Raw genomic sequence first — 18049 nt, forward strand, 5'->3', positions numbered from 1 at the left:
AATATTGAAGCAAACCGAGGTCTCTTGGTAGAGGTAAGTGAGAAACGCTCATATGGTCCACTGTAGCCAAAGGTCCATCGTCTTCCCACAAGTGTTGACTAATCTTCAAAAGAAGAGTGTCTCTGTCGCTGAAGGTGCAGTGCAGTACCCTCAATGGGACCAGTTGGGCTAGGAAGGTTCTACCAACTGAGCCTGGGTTGGTCGCTTATCAAGAGCAGACGGGACGAGCGCTGGTGGTCCAGATCTCGTTCGATGGTGCTTGTTGTCCTCTAGCTCAATATCGGGAGAAGTAGGTGCCCGATGGAAGGTGTGGTTGATTGTGACGAAGATGCCATATATTCCTAGAAGGTAGTAATTAAGCGATATAGTCAGGTAGTACTCACATATCAGTTGTTTCAGATACTCACTTGAAATCTTGTTTTTTTTTTTTTTTTTTTTTTTTTTTTTTTTTTTTTGTTTTTGATCAGTCAATGTGGATCTCTTGAACGACACTCTGATAGATCTGGACTAAAATCCGAAAATACTAGGTACTATAGGGATAGATTGTTTCCATCCATGTAAACACAGTTTTGAACCTGACGGGGCGAGAACAGTCAGCACTTTTACTCAGACAGCTGTAGATGTAATTTAGGAGAGTACTAGAGAGTGTCCTTTGAAGGTCGGAGACGTGACTACCTTCAAGACCTGTCCGAAGGTGTTGGTTGTTATTTTCTCCCCGACCATCAAGTTCAACGGCATCATATACTTGGGAGAATGACGGTACAATGATCAATGCGGTTCTGTCTTTACAGTGCTTCAAGAAGTCATTACTCAGTCCTAAATACCGTTTACGTGTCTCGTTTGTATATATCGGTGGACTGGCTAGGCAATATCTTGATCTATTTGCTTGATCCGCACTTAAAAAAAAGTCCATATCCAGAGAACGTCTGATCGTCGCACAGCATCCTGGGGAAAATAAAAGAAAGTAAAAAATCAAGAAACCCATCTTGATTAGTATTTCCTCATCTAATGATAGACATTGGTAGGAACACAGTTGATGGAAGGCAGTTAAGGGTCATTCCTCTATCCAAAATGCGAACAGGAGAGAGATCCTAGGTTACTGATCACATTGGAATCGTTTTTCCTGACCCCCCATTACCATAGGGCCTGGATCTAATCCTGCTGGTTCGAGATATGAAGCAACGGAGGATGAAGGACGGAATAGTCCAAGTCCCATCCATATACCTAATCAAAAGTCAGATCAACAGAGCGAGTGAAATAGTGAGCGCTACCGGAGCCGACCACTACATGTGTCATCTGCAAAGATGTTCTTAGGCGTATAAAGTAGTTCTAGTTTCCTTCAGTTGATGGCAGAGGTGGCTAAAACAGTGAAGACCAGCATACAAATCACGCAGAAGCTTTCTTTCTTTCTTTCTCTTTTTTTTCTTTTTTTTTTCTTTTTTTTTTTGGATATAGTCCAATGGAATCTTGTGTCCCGTAGTATCTCTGGCCGGTTGAACCTCTGGTTGCTTACAAAAGAACCATAGGATGTGCGCGATGGAATGATATCAACTTATCATGAGCCTTTCCCACACCGTCCCTCGACAACAAGACTTCTTCCGTGGTATGGAAAGTGGTGTCGGTTACTTTGCGCTCTGTAGAGGTAGCTGACAGGTCCTCCCTGGCTGCTTCTATGCAAGATCACTCACTAGAGGTACCTGCGAGTCTAACGAGGTATGTTGCTTGTATCACGTCCCTTCTTATTCGGTCAACCACCTTGTCGCCTCACGCCTCTGGGCTTTTCAATCCAATGGACACCAACACAAAACAACAAACCACGTACTACACGGTGCTGTACGGTCATCGCTAGAATCTAGGTACAGGCAGTCAATGACCGCCCTGTTTTCTGCAATCCAACGGTTGAAGAGTAACAGGAAAATAATCGTTTTTGAGATGTTATTAGCTCTCGCATTGGCTTTTGACACTCGCGAACGTTGACGCTGTTGATCTAGAGCCTTTAGATTGCCGTCAGCCCTGACCACAGCAGATACGTTCACAGGGTCGGATGTGATTCGGGTTTTGATCAAACTATGTCCAGACGTTGCCACGTGTGTCCGTTGACCAAAGCCTAACCGAGACGCGAATTTTGGTAACACTCGTCTGAATGGGGGAACGACTCCGTTGAATGCGTAGGTACACTCGGACAAAACAAGCAAAGAAGAACGAAAGGGAGCGAAAAAGTTTAGCTACTTGTAACAAACATCAACTTGCTTCCGATAACCACATCAGGCTTGAATTTAGGTGGTTTCAAGTGAAAGGGGTGATTGTCATGAGTTGCTGCTTCATGTCGTCTAGTACAACCTCAGCAAACATCATCAATGAGCATTTCTTCATCGGCTTCGGATCAGGCACGTAGCCCTCGGTTTCAGATAAACCAAGTTACTAGATTTACGGGATGGGTACTGCTGCTATGTTCTTGTCAGTGTTTGCCTACCCTTCTCAACTACCTCGGTGTTCTCCTCTGTGCAGCTGAGTTAGGTAATGTCAAACATGCTGGATTGGCCTCGACTTGATGCGGGCCGTTGACCAAGTCGGTCACCTACAGAGCTGTAACCTGACGGGAAGTAGTGCCCTGGTGTCAAACGGTGACGTGAACGTTTGCGCGACTGGCTTGAAATCCCAAGAACTTGTTCGGTTCCTATTGACGCCAAAACATCAACTTTGAACGTGAAGTGTAAATAGGGCGCCTCTGACGTATAGAGGAGGAGGAGGAGGAGGTCGATCCCAATTAGATGGAATGTAGTGTTGGTGTTAGGTCAAAGGTAGTTATATTCGGCTGCTGTTAGACATTGGTTAAGGCTACGCCAATTTTGCCTGTCTCTCAGTATCACCTGCCATCCCAAGCTCGGACAAGACACTGGCTTACTAACAGAATGATTTGAAGTCCCGGCAGCTCGGAGCGCTTGGCCAAAATCCACTGAATCTCGATCCCGTGACCTGATCAGAGCGGCAGACACGGCACATGCTCACAACACAACCAAGCGTACATCACAGAGCATCGAATCTGGGGACAAAGGGCACATGGCAACAACAGCTTGAGCATCCATACCCGAGCTGCCAAAGTCCATGGAATGGGATTTCCGCTTGGTAAATGAAATGAGTTTTGGGCATTTTTCGACGACCCCTCTGCGAATGAAATTCTGGAGCTGTGGAAATTCATGTTCATCGCGTGGTGGCGCGACCGTGCACCGCTACATACTTACAAGTGTACACCATGATTTGCGACAACCAGAGAGCTAGGTACTGTAGGTCTGTAGCTGAGGTGCCTCCCTGGGAGAGTTGACGGATGTGGATCCACACCGCATCAGGTCGCCCGGGTTGCGTTTAATTACTGCATCCACCAGTTGCTCCGCCCGTCCTCATCAACAACCCACGGGTTCGCTCTCGCTTGTGCTTCAAGCGAGCCGTGAATAGTCACAAAACACAACGAGGCATTTTTCAAGCGCTACACTAGAGCTACAATTCCACAAAGAGTGACTCTCGGTAACAGATCCTCCTCATCCCTGTTCAACTCGGTAGACCTTTGTGGAGGTTTGCGTACCTTGTGTGCATGCACGTGTAGTGTTTCTCGTTGCTCATCGCCATCAAAAGCGGTGATTTCTCAGTCAGCAGCTTCTCAGTCGGCCGAACCGAGAACCTTGAGAGCCACCACCAAAGCTAACGGGAAGCGAACCCGTGCACGACTCCCAGAAGTCGGTCTGACCCTTGACCTGTGGAGGAAGTGTGGGCCTTGGAAGGAAAAGAAGCAAAAGAGAAGGGAAGGGCCGGGCGAATCAGAGGACTGGCCCAAACGACACGAACCGCAGAGCGTTCTGTGCGCAGATCCGCAGAAAGAGCCCCGGGGACTGTAACCCGGCCGACTAACCGACCCCGACCTCCTCCCCGACCGACAACGACGCGGGATTTGCGCAGTTGCAGTGTAGTGTAGCAACTGGGAGAGCGACACTGCAGGCCATCTCATGAACTGCATGTCAACAGGTCGGTGAGTGGATGACCCCCTCGAGGACCCCCCCCCTGGCAAGCCACCCTCTGAGTGGTTCAACTGGACTAGTTGAAGCCTGACAGTGGAGATAGATAATCAAGACTTGTGGTTGGTGAGCGAGGGCGCCTTGAGCCGGTTTGGGAAGGTGCTGTGGCTTTGGAGGTTGGCTCTGTGGTTCCTTGGTGTGCTGCGCATGCTGTTGAGACCGTGTGGTGTTTGCTGGATGTGCGAAGCATTCGACCGACTCTGACTTTCGTCTGGGAAGAGGTTCGTAGGCGGCTGGTAGGTTCCGGAGTCAAGGACCCAAACTCATTTGAGTTGGTGGGGTGCGATAAACCCCTGTTTCTGGAAGCTCTCCCACTCTGCCCGTTCCTGAATATCCGTTGGTGAATCCATCTTCTGTAGCCCTGGCAGTTCGCGGTCGCCGCTCGGTCGACAGATCCCCTATCATGAGATTTTGACTTGTCCCGACTCAGATAAGAGCAAGGCGGAAATAGAGAGACCCGAGCTCCCGGATACCAGGGAAACGATACACTTCATATAACCCATTGAGGCTGTGAAGCAACAAGTCAATCAATCAAAAGGGGGGGAGCATCTGAATTGCGGACTCCGGTAGCTCCTCTTGCTCGCGGACCGCTTGTTTCGCTGCCGTCCTTTGAACATGTGAGGAAGAGAACCTGTACCCTATGCAAGTCACTTGCCACTATACATACCGTAGTTTCGAGGTCAAAGCCTACCAAGTAGCAACTGGGAGTTGCATCGTCGATGCAGTCTTTTACATTTCAAGCTGGAAGTCCGCCACTTATAGATCGCTCTCGAGTTTCTCCGGCCGTTTACGATCCACGGGTTTCTGTATTGTTTTTGGTGGTGTTGGTCACCGCTCCTCAAGCATCCCATGCTCACCTTTTGCCCCTCGGCGCCGCGGAACAGTACCGGGCGGGATTCGGTTAGAAGAGCACCAACGGGGTTGCTGAGGACTTGCCGGTCTGCTCCAGTGTAGGTGAGTTCAGTTCCCACTTCTCGCAGCGGTGGTTGCGCGCTATCATGGACGCTACTGAGCGTCTGGGCCATGGAATGGAACCACGGACCAGCAGAAAGCCCGGTAGTATGGTCCGGGTTGCTGGTGCTTTTGTCTTTGGGTTGAAAATTATGTGAGAGCTTGAGTGGTTTGGAGGAACCAATATGGCTGAAGCATGTTTGCCGGCCGAGCCATTAAAAGAGTGGACTCTGGCTGAAGAGGGAAAGGGGACCAGTGATCACAAACCAACATGTGCTCTGTGCGTCCTGAATCCCCACCATAGATCGCTGTCATGGTTGCCATGATTGTTTGTTGTTTATGATGTCTTTTTTATTTTTGCCGTGAGAATTCATGTTGGGTGAAACGTGATAAGGAATACTGAAACACTATAACCAATGCCTGCACACCTGGGCCTACATGGACGACGGTGATGCCGGGTGCAACTCCCACTGCGATCCATGGCCTCGTCCTGCAAAATGGGACATGGATAGGCATGATATGATGGTTGCCCGTTGGTCAGGCCAGATAGCGTGGTCTGAGCAGTGTTCTGATTGATATGTGAGCTCTCAGGTTCCAGGCCTCGGGGTGTGAGAGTCGGTGTCTCTTCTCCAAACCGTAGACCCGCATTCCGTCCGGGCGGCGACGGCCCGGAAGCCAGAACCAACAAGCGGCCGGAACGCCGTCAAGATCATGTAGTATTGATTGGCCGGTGGTTCGACCAGACTCGCAGAGTTTTCTACGGTCTGCAAGCAGTGTGCAGCTGGTGCAGCAGCGAGCTCGAAGGCGGTCTGAAGGCGGTCAAGGTCTTTTGTTAAGAGTTTGGCTTGTGCGGCCCGCCCACGGCTAACACTTGAGCGTGCGTCTCCACTCTTCCCAACCTAATGCAGCTTGGGGAAGAGGGTCCAGTCCATCTCTCCTCTCCTCTCCCCGCCCCACAGCCGCCTGCCTCAGAGCGAGAACCACGCACGCAGACAGGTGGGTTGACGGGTGCTTTGGTGCGGTGACTGGCAGCACGACGCTGCAGCTTCATTACTGGCAGCACAGAAGGGCTTTGGAAATGAGGAATGAGGCTGAATCAATCAATCAGAAGCCGGCCTTGGTCAGTGGGCGACCCCATTGAGCGGCGCCGTCCAAGCCGTCCACTTTCTAGTCGGATGTCCTGCATGGGCTGCGAGTTGCGCGCTGCAGTTCATCGTTAGCTCTAGTGTAGTTAGTGTACGTACTACCTACCTAGCTAACTAAGTTATGTACATGGAGATGTGCGGCATACACCATGGTGAGATTCCACCTTGGGCTCAATTGGAAAAGGAGCCAGAATAGATGGATGGCAATCTCGTCACTTGAGCGCGCAGATCTCCTTTGGCCTTTTCAGCCCGTGCGGCGAGAGTCGAAGCCACTGCAGTGCACAAGTTCAGTTGCGCAGGCGAAATGAAATTGCAGAGCGAGACCGACAGAAAACTGGGTTTTCTCTGGGCATTGCCATTGGAACTCGGGCTGTGGCTTGCATAAACTCTTCATTTTACTTATTCAAGCACCTCTCCGATCCGCCCGCTACTACCACTCTGCCCACACACAGAGTACATCTTGACGGTATCGACCATCTGATCTTTCTCGTGCGGTGATACTGTACACTACACACGACACAAAGTCTGAGCAGCCCTAGCTCTTGGTCACCGATCCCCCTCCTCGCCATCCAAAGTGGAATTGGTCGAAGAGTTACCCCTCCTCCGCCTTTTCCATCGAGCGTCTGGTGCTGCATCTCATACCACAGATACCACCTTCGAAAAGGCGGAAGCGGTCTTCCTCGTCTGTTCCTTTCTCGCTAACCACTCGCTACTGCTGCGTCTGCGGAGTCCCGATGCATCCAAACTGGCGGTCTCGTCTCCCGCCCCGTCGTGAATGCTAGTGCCTGGTTAAGGACCAGGACTGCTTACTGCGGGCTTTGCTTAACTGGAATTTATCAGACGCTCCCCCCCCCCCCCCCCCCCCCCCCCGCTCGCGGCTCCCCTGACGCGCGCCTGACAAGGGACCAGGGCGGCGGGCAATAACTTGCGCTTCGAACCTTTCCGCTTTCACTCTCTTTCCACTCGCTTTCCACCAGACAGGGCCCGGGGAGAACAAACCCGACAGGGACTCTGGTTTTTTGCACCAGACAAGGGAAGGGCACTTGTCGAAGGGGGTGCTGCTTCCAGAGCGGACTTCCAAAGCGGACTAGGTTCTGTCCACCGCGTCCACCGCACCGCTGGGGACGCTCACTGGGTCCCAAATTGCAAGTGGTCCCAAACAAGGGCCAATTTCTCGTTTATATTTCCATCGCCGCCGGTCCCCCCCCCCCCTCCAAGACGCCATCGTCGTCGGAAGCTACGGTGGTTGGACAGGAACTTCGGTGGCCGGTTGCGATCTTATCTTCCCCTCCTACCCTTCATCAAAGGTTCCTTCGATCCCAAGTTTCTTTCAATATCATCCCAACTTTTATAATACCCACCCTGCCCCGCGCCGGCTTCCGCGGCTAGTCCCCCTCAGGATCCCTCAACTTGGAATCTTCCAGGTTATCCCACTCTGTAACCATGACGTCCTTCTCCCTCACGGGCGCCGCCCCCAACAAACTCACAAAGACCCGAGGCGCGAAGGTGGTCAAGCCAATTCTGAAAAAGCTGTCGTCTTCGCCAAAGAACTCGCTGGATTTGAACCGTGGATGGGATGAGCAGCCGGTGGATCAACTCGACATCGACAACGGAAACAACAGGAATAGCGTCAACTACAGGTCCGCAAAGGATGTCGGCTTTGGGTACGCTGGAGGTGTTGTAGCCGCAAAGGCAGACGAGGACAGCGTTGCCGACCTGGGTGCTACTGGAAACAGCGTTCGTGTCAAGTACCAGCACGCTCGCTCTGCTTCGCAAACATCGTCTGGCAGTGGCTCCCGAGCTTTCTGCCATCCGTTCCAGCAGACGCCGCGTACAGCTACCCCGCCGCTGTCGTATGCCCCTTCACTCGCCTCTTTCGATAACGGTCGTTACTCGCCTACCATTGCAGAGACAGAAGACGAGACGGCCACTGATTCACAGCAAGCGCAGCCGCAACCAACAAGTCACCCTATGCAGTCGCCTCCTCCTCCTCCTCCCGTCAGGTCCAACACCACCAACATTCTGCGCCAAAGGCCATCCATCGCCAGCTCTCGCGCCAATTCCTACTCGGACGCCAACTCTGCCTCAAAGGCCCTCCGCATCAACACTGGCCGATCAACCCCCACGGCCATCTCTTCCCACCCTGACGCACATGGCGTTGTTACTACCAGCCGCTCAGACGACCAGCTTGGCCAGAACGACTCCCCTACTGGCACTGTGGGCGGTGCTGCTTCCTCCACCCAGCAGCAGTCCACGGTTGTGTCTCCGACATCCTCGACTGGCACCCCAATGTCTCCCCTGCGCACCTCGCTCGATCTCACCTCGGGCTTCCCTCGCCTGCGCAGCCGTTCCACTGAGATCGACTCTGCTGCCCGTCTTGAGAAGATCCGCAATGCGCGCCGCAAGTTTGAGGAGAAGGAGAGGGCCAACCAGGAAAAATATGATCGTGAACTGATCAAGAAGCGCGAGCGCAAGGACACCAAGGAAGCGAGCCGCATCGAAAAGGAGTCTGCGAGAAAGAGCAGCCTCAGCGATCTTCCAAGGCCCTCCATGACCCGCAAGGCCACCGCAACTAGTATCGCAACGATTACCGGCCCTACCAGAACCGCTTCGGGATTCAGCTTCACCAAGCACGGCAGCGGCGGTTCTTCCAAGACGAGTCGCTCCAAGGGCGATGTCACTGCTTCCTCATTCTGGGATCGGTCTTCCACTATCGGCCCGGCTACCAACCCTACGAGCGGCGACAATTCGCAACCCGAAATGTCTGAGAAGCATGGTCTTGGCTTCGCCAGCCGCAAGTACGAAAGCGTACCGGCTGACCAGGCTGCTCCCCCGGCTTTCATCGCCAACCCCGTGGATCATGTCAAGTTCGAGCAGACTCGCCGCCGGTCTAGCGGACCCAAGAGGAAGACCCAGAACTACTGGCAAGAGTTTATCCTTTGGTTGAGGACCAAGATTCTTCGATTGAGTGGTCGCTAAATAAGGACCCGACTGATTTACCCTACCCTCCCAACAACGAAACCTATTCACAAACATCGATTTGAATGGACCCAGCGCCTCATGATGGGCGCCATCAGTCGTGCACGAGTCACGAAAATCATCAACACTCAGCATCACATTAAGCGATCCTTTTTTTCGTTCGTCAACATACACTGGGCTGGCAACTTCTTTTCTGCACAAGAAGGCGTAGCGGGCGTTATTTGTTTTCATCAGCATGCATCAACGGGTCTTAGTGCCCTAGCCCTTCCCGCTTGGACAGGGAAGTGAGCAGCGACAGGCGTTTTGGTAATTTTTTTTTTACACATGCACTGGAGTTTTTTCTCGCATCCGGTGGCGGTTTTTTTTATTTTTTTTTAAACTTTTCTTACACTCATTATGATGAAGGCCCTCGATGGAGCGCCTGTTATGACACTGGATAGGGCATAGAACGGATCTTGCATTGGACGGCGAATATGGACTGGATCGTACTGCACAGCAGGACGTCTCAGAGTTTGATTTCAACGCATATTTAGTTAGAGCATTGCGATAGGGTATTGAGCATCAGCTGCTCCTCAGATAGTCTAGATCCTCAGCTCTCAGAGCTGGATACTTTTCAAGTATCGACTGGCACTCAGTCAAAGGACAGACACACTCAAACAATACAGTAAAAGTTAGACATACATACTATTGTTTCTTGCCAACGGTGATCTCAGTGTGTATGATCAAGATATCGTCTAGAAGTAGGGGCTGGGAGGATAACCAAAACCCATTCCTTGGTTCTAGGTTTGGGGTTGTAAGTGGATGAAGTACGGATGGAGAGTCGCATTGCTTTGTGGTTAAGCGCTATCGATTGCTTGTAGGTTGTAACGGCTGCGCAGTCCGTTACATTGATTGATCTTACGGCGGGATACCACCACTCGATTTGAGAGCCTCTCCTACGATGCAGGATCAATGTTCACTCGCTTCCTGGTACCTCGCGTCATCGAATTCAGTCTTGAACCGAGTCGAATACAAGAAGCTACGACTATTAGACGGCCTATTATGGATATACAGAGGAGATAGGCACAGATATCGAGACCGAAGTATCGAAACCCGTTGGAATATCTCGTCAATATCGAAGTAACTTTGAATAGCCTTCTGTTTACTTGGTCGGTCCGAATCAAATGCTTTGCGTCCCTCTAACCACTAATAACAGATACAACCTAAAAGCGAGCCGCGGGCCTATTGCCTGCTTGGATTTATAGCCTCGGCATCGCCCCAATGCGGCAGCAACGTTCGTTGTTCACAAGGGGAAGCTACCACCTCACTCAATGGTATGTCAAATTATCTCCTAACAGGTGCCAAGTATTCTGGAACTTTGGAGTAGCGTTATCTCCACCATACGCAGGTGACTTTATGTTTATCGCAACCTCTCCACTGTTAGCATCTGGTAGCTGCACCTCAGCAAATTTGAACTGTGTACAAACCAATCGTGTCACGAAGCCTCCCTCAATGGACGAAAATATGGGCCCGCCGTTGGTAGTATCGACAAAGCTGACAACGGTACTTGTAAGACTTTGTGACCGAGACATCTTTTTTTTTTTTTTTTTTTTTTACTTGGGTTGGGGAAGGTGATTCTAAATCTTTTACCCCTATCTCGATTACTGAATACACAGACACCTGGACTTGTTGATCGATGACGACGTGAACGAGACAGGTTCATCCCATCTCAGTTCCTAGTTCAGTATCGTTGCCCCGTGCAGACACGACCACCCACCAGCGCCCTTCCAAACTCCAAGCAGCGCCAATCATAGTGACCATCTCGAATCTCACGATGGCTTCAATTAAGAAATTTCTTAATCACCCGGGAGCCAAGGAGGCTCCGGCTCATGCCTTGGAGTTCCAGCCGGAGGTGGACCACAATCCTCCCATGCGCGGACTGTCGTTGGTAGCTGCCTCGATGCTGTCAGTACTTCTTTCGTGGATGGTCTCGGACGCAAGCATGTGCTCACTAACACATCAACTCATTCCCCAGCATTTCCAACTCGCAATGGCTTCAAAAGTTCATGTGGAGTAATGCCAAATTCGGCCAGGCCAAGTATATGTTGGAACTGAATGGTGAACAATGGAGGGCGCAAGTGAGTTTCTGACCGCTTCACCTTTCTTAATCTCCCTCGTCGCTCTTGTGTCTCAAGTATCAAGGCTAACGCAGTCACAAAGCCCAACGTCATCCCCATATCTTCTTCTTCTTCTTCTTCCTCAATCTCCACCCAGCCAATCCTACCCTTCGACCTCTCCCTAACCACCCCTCAACCCCCCACCGTCCCGGGCCGCTTCACCTCCATAGCCGACTACCACGCCGCCTACGCCTCTGGGCAGCTCACACCGCTACAGGTCATCGACGCGCTCCTCCCTTTGATCCGGCGCGACATCAAGCCCAAGCAGCAGCAGTCCAAGTACGCCGTGGCCTTCATCCAGTCCAAAGTGGACGAGGTGTTGGCCGAGGCCAAGGCCTCGACGGAGCGTTGGCAAGCCGGCAGGCCGTTGGGCATCTTAGATGGCGTGCCGTTTGGTGTGAAAGATGATACCGAGGTGGAGGGATATGTGTCGACCATGGGCATGAAGGTTGATGAGAGGTTTGAGTATTTCAAGAAGCCAGCGACGGAGACGGTGTGGCCGGCGAAGAAGTTGAGAGAGGCCGGGGCGATCATGGTGGGGAAGATGAATCAGCATGAGATTGGAATGGGTGAGTGCATGAGTGGACTCGCTTGTTTGAAGTGAAGAGCGAGAAAAAGAAGGGTTAGAAGTGCTGATGATAACGACGCAGACACGACGGGTTGCAACCCTGCTACGGGAACGGCTACGAACTGGTACAACACCCAGTACTTCCCTGGAGGCTCGTCATCTGGTGCTGGATCTGCCCTGAGCGCCGGTCTTCTGCCCATCGCTATTGGTACTGATGCCGGTAAGTTGGCCATTTCTACTGCCTTGGCTCTATTACATCAAAAAGCACCCGAACTCACCAACTCAACCCAAACACAGGCGGCAGCATGCGCATCCCGCCAGCCTTCTGCGGCGTCTACGGCCTCAAGCCCACCCACAACCGGGTCGTCAGCCGCAACTCATCCATGTGCGTCGTTGGCCCCATGTGCTCTAACCCATCCGACCTGACCATTGCCTACCGGATCATGGCCCAACCCAACCCGTCGGACCCAGCGCAATCCTCTCTCGCCCCGTCCATCCCCCCCTCGCCCACGGCCAAGAGATACCTCGGCCTCTGCCCCGAATGGATCGCCCTCGCCGACGCGGACGTGCGCACCACTTTCAATCGCGCCATCGAGACGCTCTGCAGCAGCTCTTCCTTGGGCGGCTACGAGCTCGTAACCATCAAGCTGCCCTACCTGCGCGAGGGCCAGCTCGCCCACGCCGCAACCTGCCTGACCGAGGCGGCGGCCGACGCCCGCAACCGCGTCGCCAACCCGGACGACTACCTCAAGCCCCTCAACTACCCGAACCGCATCATGGTGTCGATGGGCGCGCAGACCCCCGCTGCCGACTACCTCCGCTATAACCAGCTGCGCCATGTCATTATGCAGCACCTTGCCCATCTGTACGAGCAGTACCCCGGTCTGCTAATCGTGACGCCGACCACGGCCATGGCTGGGTGGCCGATTATGCCGGGTGATAATGCGTATGGGTGCAGTGATGGGAATAGGAGCATTAGAAATATGACGTATGTGTGGTATGCGAATACGAGTGGATGCCCGGCAGTGACGTGCCCCGGAGGGTATGTCGAGGCGCAGCAGGGGGAGGGCAAACTGCCGGTGGGCGTGATGGCGATGGCGGAGTGGGGAGAGGAGGAGAGGCTGTTGGGGTTTGCGAGGGAGATGGAGAGGTATCTTGCTGAGGCGTATGAGGGGGGAAGGCAGAGGCCGAAGGAGTGGGTGGATGTTTTGGGGGTCGCGAAGGGTCAGGTGAAGGTTTAGGCTCGGTTTAGGAGCGATTTGGGCGCGCAGGCGTCCGTGATGGCCTTGCGAAGAAGAGCTTGGGGGTGTGACGGATATGCTAATAAACTGAGAATATTTGTATGTGGCTTGACCCGGATCGACACTGGTCTCTTTGCCTTTGACATGATCACGTCCCGCGTCTGCGCGAAAGTTCTCTGCTTGAGTGGTTCCCCTTGTCTTCAACTATGTTATCTGTGATCAATCCGTCGGCGACGAGGACGCACTAACCGGGTAATTCTGAAGCGGAATGAATCGTTCGAAGGTCGTCGTCAGTCGTCACTCGGGGCCTGCGCCGGCATCGGAGCTCTTTCCGGCCTTCGAACGCTTTCTTTTTCCTTGATCAAGTGTTCCATGGAGGATGTTTGAGTGGATTGAGCTGAAAGATGTTTGGAGACGTCTGCCGGGAGCTCTGGAGCGTATGTAGGTTACATCGTGCTCGATGGCTAGAACAAAGTCAACTGACGACCATCCGGATGACCCGGATGGACGTATGACGATACGAACGCTGATGGCCGGTCGGCAATTACGAGCCAACACCGCGGATGCAGGTGAACAAGAAGCGAGGATACTTACGGTTAAAGTAACCGTCTTGTCAGAGAGCTCTCGGTGGAGAAGACCTGCCGCTGTGCTCCGATGCGGACCCGGTGTGGGCGACTGCGGGGGAGTGAGCTTTTTGGCCCACAAATACTCCGTTCTTCCCGCTCCCCTCACCAATTCCCCACCAGTCCGTCCCGTTTCCCGCCCCCATTTTCTTCTCATCTGCCCCGGCCGAGTCCCCGGCGCCAAGCCAGTTAAAACCGTTGCCAAGGTAATACCCGCGGGCCGTATGTACTTATACACAGCTATCACATCATTACACAACCCCTTCGCATCATTCTTCAGCCTACCTTACATAGCTTGTAAAGACCGCAGAGTTCTCCAACTCTCAACTGCAGCCATAGTTACAACTTTTCTTCAATAATGTCGCAGCTCGCGAGCAGGGCTTCCACGGGCCTCGGCCGGGTCGCTGTCAGGTCCAACAATGTCTACCTTCTTCGCGGCAGCCGGTCTGCTCGGCCATACTCCAGCAATGCCAAAGGCAGCTTCAAGGGGCAGTTGACCGAGAGTGTCACGCAGCGCCTGGAGCGTGAGCAGGCTGAGCGCATTCGCATGGCCGCCTACCGAGACTCACGTGCCGGCTGGAACAACTTTTCCCTTACTGGCCGTATGAAGTCCTCGTCAACGCTGCTTTAATGCTCCATCCAGTATGCTAGAGGTCCAGGCTAACAAATGCGGCAGTCCTCATCTTCACGGCCGGTCTCGGCTGGCTCGTGGGCACCCAGTATCCCAGGGGCGAGATCTCCCCCGATTCCACCCTCCCCCTCGCCAAGACCACTCCCCCAAGACACGACACCGGCAAGGCCAACCTCGAGGCTGCCTGGGCCGACTTTGTCAAGATTGTCGGCCAAGAGAACGTCAGCACTGCCGACTACGACCTTGAGGAGCACTCTAACTCGGACTGGTCTTCCCACCAGTCTGATGCCTCCACTAGGCCCTTCTGCATCGTCTACCCCTCCTCCACCGAGGAGGTGTCCGAGATCATGAAGGTGTGCCATTCCCGCACCATCCCTGTCGTTGGCTACAGCGGCGGCACTTCACTCGAGGGCCACTTCACCCCGACCCGCGGCGGTATCTGCGTCGACTTCCGCCGCATGAACAAGGTTCTGGCTCTGCACAAGGAGGACCTCGACGTGGTTGTCCAGCCCGCCGTCGGCTGGCAGGATCTAAACGAGGACCTGGCCAAGGATAACCTCTTCTTCCCTCCCGACCCGGGCCCGGGCGCCCAGATTGGCGGCATGATCGGCACCGGCTGCAGCGGCACCAACGCCTACCGCTACGGCACCATGCGCGAGTGGGTCTTGTCCCTGACCGTTGTCCTTGCCGACGGCACCGTCATCAAGACCCGCCAGCGCCCCCGCAAGTCGTCCGCCGGCTACGACTTGACCAAGCTCTTCATCGGGTCCGAGGGCACCCTCGGTCTCGTCACCGAAGCCACCCTTAAGCTCACCGTCAAGCCCGCCTCCGAGTCCGTCGCCGTTGCCAGCTTCAAATCCATCCGCGAGGCCGCCTCTTGCGTCGCCTCCGTCGTCGCCAATGGTGTTCCCGTCGCCGCTGTCGAGATCCTGGACGATGACCAGATGCGCATCATCAACCAGGCCGGCGTCACCACCCGCCGTTGGAAGGAGGCCCCCACCATCTTCTTCAAGTTCAGCGGGACCCCCAGCGGCGTCAAGGAGCAGGTCGCCATCGTGCAGGGTCTCTCCAAGCAGACGGGCGGCCAGTCGTTCGAGTTTGCCAGGAATAACGACGAGCAGGCCGAGCTCTGGAGCGCGCGCAAGGAGGCTCTGTGGAGCACCTTCAGCATCAAGAAGCCCGGTGACCACCTTTGGACTGGCGATGTCGCCGTTCCCATGAGCAGGCTCCCTGACATTATCGATCTGACCAAAGACGACCTCAAGAAGAGTGGACTTAAGAGCTCCATTGTCGGCCACGTCGGCGATGGCAACTTCCACATCCTTCTCCTTTACAGCGACGCCGAGAGAAAGCTGGCAGAGGACTGCGTCCACCGCATGGTGAAGCGTGCTGTGGAAATGGAGGGTACTGTTACTGGTGAGCACGGTGTCGGTCTTGTCAAGCGTGATTATCTCCCCCACGAGTTGGGTGAGAGCACCGTTGACACTATGAGAAAGGTAAGCTTAACATCTCCCACTCACTACTCACCATAAACTAGTCTCCATCAAACCAAGTCAGCCAAGAGTGAAGTGCTAACGCCCCCCTTTTCCACGGCCAGATTAAGCAGGCACTGGACCCCAAGTGCATTCTCAACTGCGACAAGGTCGTTCGCATGCAGAAACCTGCGCCTGGCGAGATTCAGGAGTGGTAAGACTTTAGGATACATTGGCTTGACTGTGGCAAGTGTAAAAAAGTGTGATATTGACGAAAAGGTGGCTTGTGAGTTGAACGTCCTCACCTGTATGGTTTAAACCAGTTTCCTGTTTATACCCTGATTTTCGTATTCCTCCCTTCTCCTAGAACTTTGTATTGTTCATTTAGTACCTACTCCTAAATGAATACTACACTTCACGTACCTATAACACGTACCTACTAAGCCTCACTAAACGCAAACATTGGGGAGTTTTCCAAATTCCGTGACTGTAAATAGTCGTATTTTTCATTTCATCATCTCTTCATATTTCCTCACTGGATCATTTCCGTACGCCTTAGCTCCCTCGCTCATATACCACACTCAACCCTGTTTATTACCTCAAGAGACACATGCCAAAGTCGCTCGCTCACTTGTTCAAATACTTGTCAGCAATGCTCAAGAGACCGCCCAGCCCGCTCGAACTCTCCTGCGTCTGCGTGTGCGATGACGTTTGCTGGGAACCGGAGCCCTGGCTCTTGAGGTACATTTTGAGCGCCATCTCGCCCGCCTTCATCACCACACTCTGCTTGTCTGTGCTATCCGACACTTTACCGGCCGACGCCTGCTGGTCGAACAGCTTGGAGGCCTGCGACATGGCCAGGCCAATGAATGCGCTCTGCGACTGTGACTGCGATGACGAGAAGGAGCCGCTGGTGAACAGCTTGAGCGCCTGCAGGGCCGCGGCGCTGCCCATGCCGCTTGACGTCGCCTCGGGCGTCTCGGAGCTGGGGGAGAAGGCGGAGGAGGAGTAGAAGGTTTTGTGGGCGCGGACTGCTTCTGTTTTTTTTGAAGGATACGTGGTTAGTAATGAGACGCATGGTGGAAAAATCTGGGGATGGATTCTTGGATCTGGGGGAAAACAGGGCGGGTGTGCGCGCGCAGGAGGCAGGACTGGACAAAACATGTACTAACCATCCTCATCGATATCCTCCTGGGCAACCTGCTGCTTCTTGGAGCTGAGGCTGTTCAAGATGCTAGAGAAGAAGCTCTCGTCCTCCTCGGCGTGGTTGGCCGCGTGGTTGGCCGCGCCACGGAAGTCATCGTCCTGTTCGTAGGCATAGCCGCCGCCAGCAGGATAGGCGCCGCCGTGTGCGACTATGTGAAGAAGCATGCGTGAGTTAGAAAAGCGCGTGATTCCGATTATGTGGAAATGAAACATTCTGGGTAGAGGTAATAGGTATGACATGGTACATTACGTACAGTCACCGCCGCCAGACGGGAATTGTCCGCCAGAGTACTGCTGTTGCTGTTGGTGTCCGCCTGTTGACAAAGAAAAGCGCAAGTTAGCATCATGTCGTCGCGCCGCAGGTCAGGTTCCCAAGGAGGAGGACCAGGACGAGCGGTCAACGAAGCTCTCCAGGAGAGCTGAACTGAGAACTTACCCTGGCTCTGCTGCTTCTTGGCGTCATCATCATCGTCACCAATGACCTTGTCGACGACCTTGCCGATGAATCTATCCATTGTGTCTGTATTCCGGGTGTTGGTCGGTCGGTTGATGCAGAAGTGTGTGGTGTATGGTGTGTGTGCCTGACAGGAAAATGCAAGACCAGATGTACGAGTAGGTAGGTAGGTTGGGAAAAGGTGGAGAAGAGCTACAGAAGTAAGGGGACCTGCTTCTCTGGCTGTAAGAGGGCTAGTGTACCTCAGGTATGTAACAGCTTGCATCGAAGCAAGCGGCAAGGTAAGGTATCAACGCAAGATGAGATCAACCATGTCAACCCAACTGGGCTGTTGAGCGGCTCCAGGCTGTACATTCAGCATGTAACATTTCCCGTCATGCCTCTTGTCGCTCTCCTGATCTCCCCCTCACACAACACCAGCCCGAAAGGCTAGCTAGATAGCTCGGTTCTTATCCGGTCATCTCCTTTCCCTTGGATTTTTACCCCTCGGGCTTTGGGTCGCCGTAGTAATCAAAAGGTATTTATCTGACTTGACGGGAACTCTAACACAACCTTG

At 53.4% G+C, this 18049-nt stretch overlaps 5 protein-coding genes across 5 annotated transcripts; 3 read left to right on the forward strand and 2 right to left on the reverse strand.

Moving 5' to 3' along the window:
* Positions 1–4823: 4823 nt before the first annotated feature.
* Positions 4824–5299, reverse strand: B0T23DRAFT_451599 (uncharacterized protein; the record flags this gene model as incomplete). Its single annotated transcript, XM_062841120.1, has 2 exons — positions 4925–5299; positions 4824–4871 (listed from the first exon to the last, which is right to left on the reverse strand). The coding sequence occupies exons 1-2, from the start codon at positions 5090–5092 to the stop codon at positions 4824–4826; spliced, it is 216 nt and encodes a 71-aa protein (XP_062695561.1). The 5' UTR covers positions 5093–5299.
* Positions 5300–7606: 2307 nt separating this feature from the next.
* B0T23DRAFT_309903 (uncharacterized protein) lies at positions 7607–9142 on the forward strand (the record flags this gene model as incomplete). The annotated part of the gene is made up of 1 exon (XM_062834549.1): positions 7607–9142. The coding sequence occupies one exon, from the start codon at positions 7607–7609 to the stop codon at positions 9140–9142; it is 1536 nt and encodes a 511-aa protein (XP_062695562.1).
* Positions 9143–10955: 1813 nt separating this feature from the next.
* On the forward strand, positions 10956–13107 carry B0T23DRAFT_402447 (amidase signature domain-containing protein; the record flags this gene model as incomplete). The annotated part of the gene is made up of 5 exons (XM_062838668.1): positions 10956–11086; positions 11157–11259; positions 11342–11867; positions 11949–12086; positions 12164–13107. The coding sequence occupies 5 exons, from the start codon at positions 10956–10958 to the stop codon at positions 13105–13107; spliced, it is 1842 nt and encodes a 613-aa protein (XP_062695563.1).
* Positions 13108–13988: 881 nt separating this feature from the next.
* B0T23DRAFT_80318 (D-lactate dehydrogenase mitochondrial precursor) lies at positions 13989–16256 on the forward strand. The gene is made up of 3 exons (XM_062841817.1): positions 13989–14332; positions 14407–15857; positions 15959–16256. Exons 1-3 carry the CDS (start codon positions 14089–14091, stop codon positions 16049–16051), a joined length of 1788 nt encoding a protein of 595 aa, XP_062695564.1. The 5' UTR covers positions 13989–14088; the 3' UTR covers positions 16052–16256.
* Positions 16257–16460: 204 nt separating this feature from the next.
* Positions 16461–17554, reverse strand: B0T23DRAFT_393561 (uncharacterized protein; the record flags this gene model as incomplete). Its single annotated transcript, XM_062838083.1, has 4 exons — positions 16461–16870; positions 17006–17188; positions 17294–17353; positions 17476–17554. The coding sequence occupies 4 exons, from the start codon at positions 17552–17554 to the stop codon at positions 16461–16463; spliced, it is 732 nt and encodes a 243-aa protein (XP_062695565.1).
* Between the last annotated feature and the right edge of the window lie 495 nt (positions 17555–18049).

Source organism: Neurospora hispaniola, assembly GCF_033458365.1.
Source record: "Neurospora hispaniola strain FGSC 10403 chromosome Unknown B0T23scaffold_2, whole genome shotgun sequence".
NCBI lineage: Eukaryota > Fungi > Ascomycota > Sordariomycetes > Sordariales > Sordariaceae > Neurospora > Neurospora hispaniola.

Coding starts and splice junctions, on each gene's coding strand:
- B0T23DRAFT_80318 (XM_062841817.1), top strand. CDS start 14,089: ATGTCGCAGCTCGCGAGCAGGGCTTCCACGGGCCTCGGCCGGGTCGCT. Junction 14,333..14,406: donor CAACTTTTCCCTTACTGGCC/GTATGAAGTCCT, acceptor CAAATGCGGCAG/TCCTCATCTTCACGGCCGGT. Junction 15,858..15,958: donor CCGTTGACACTATGAGAAAG/GTAAGCTTAACA, acceptor TTCCACGGCCAG/ATTAAGCAGGCACTGGACCC.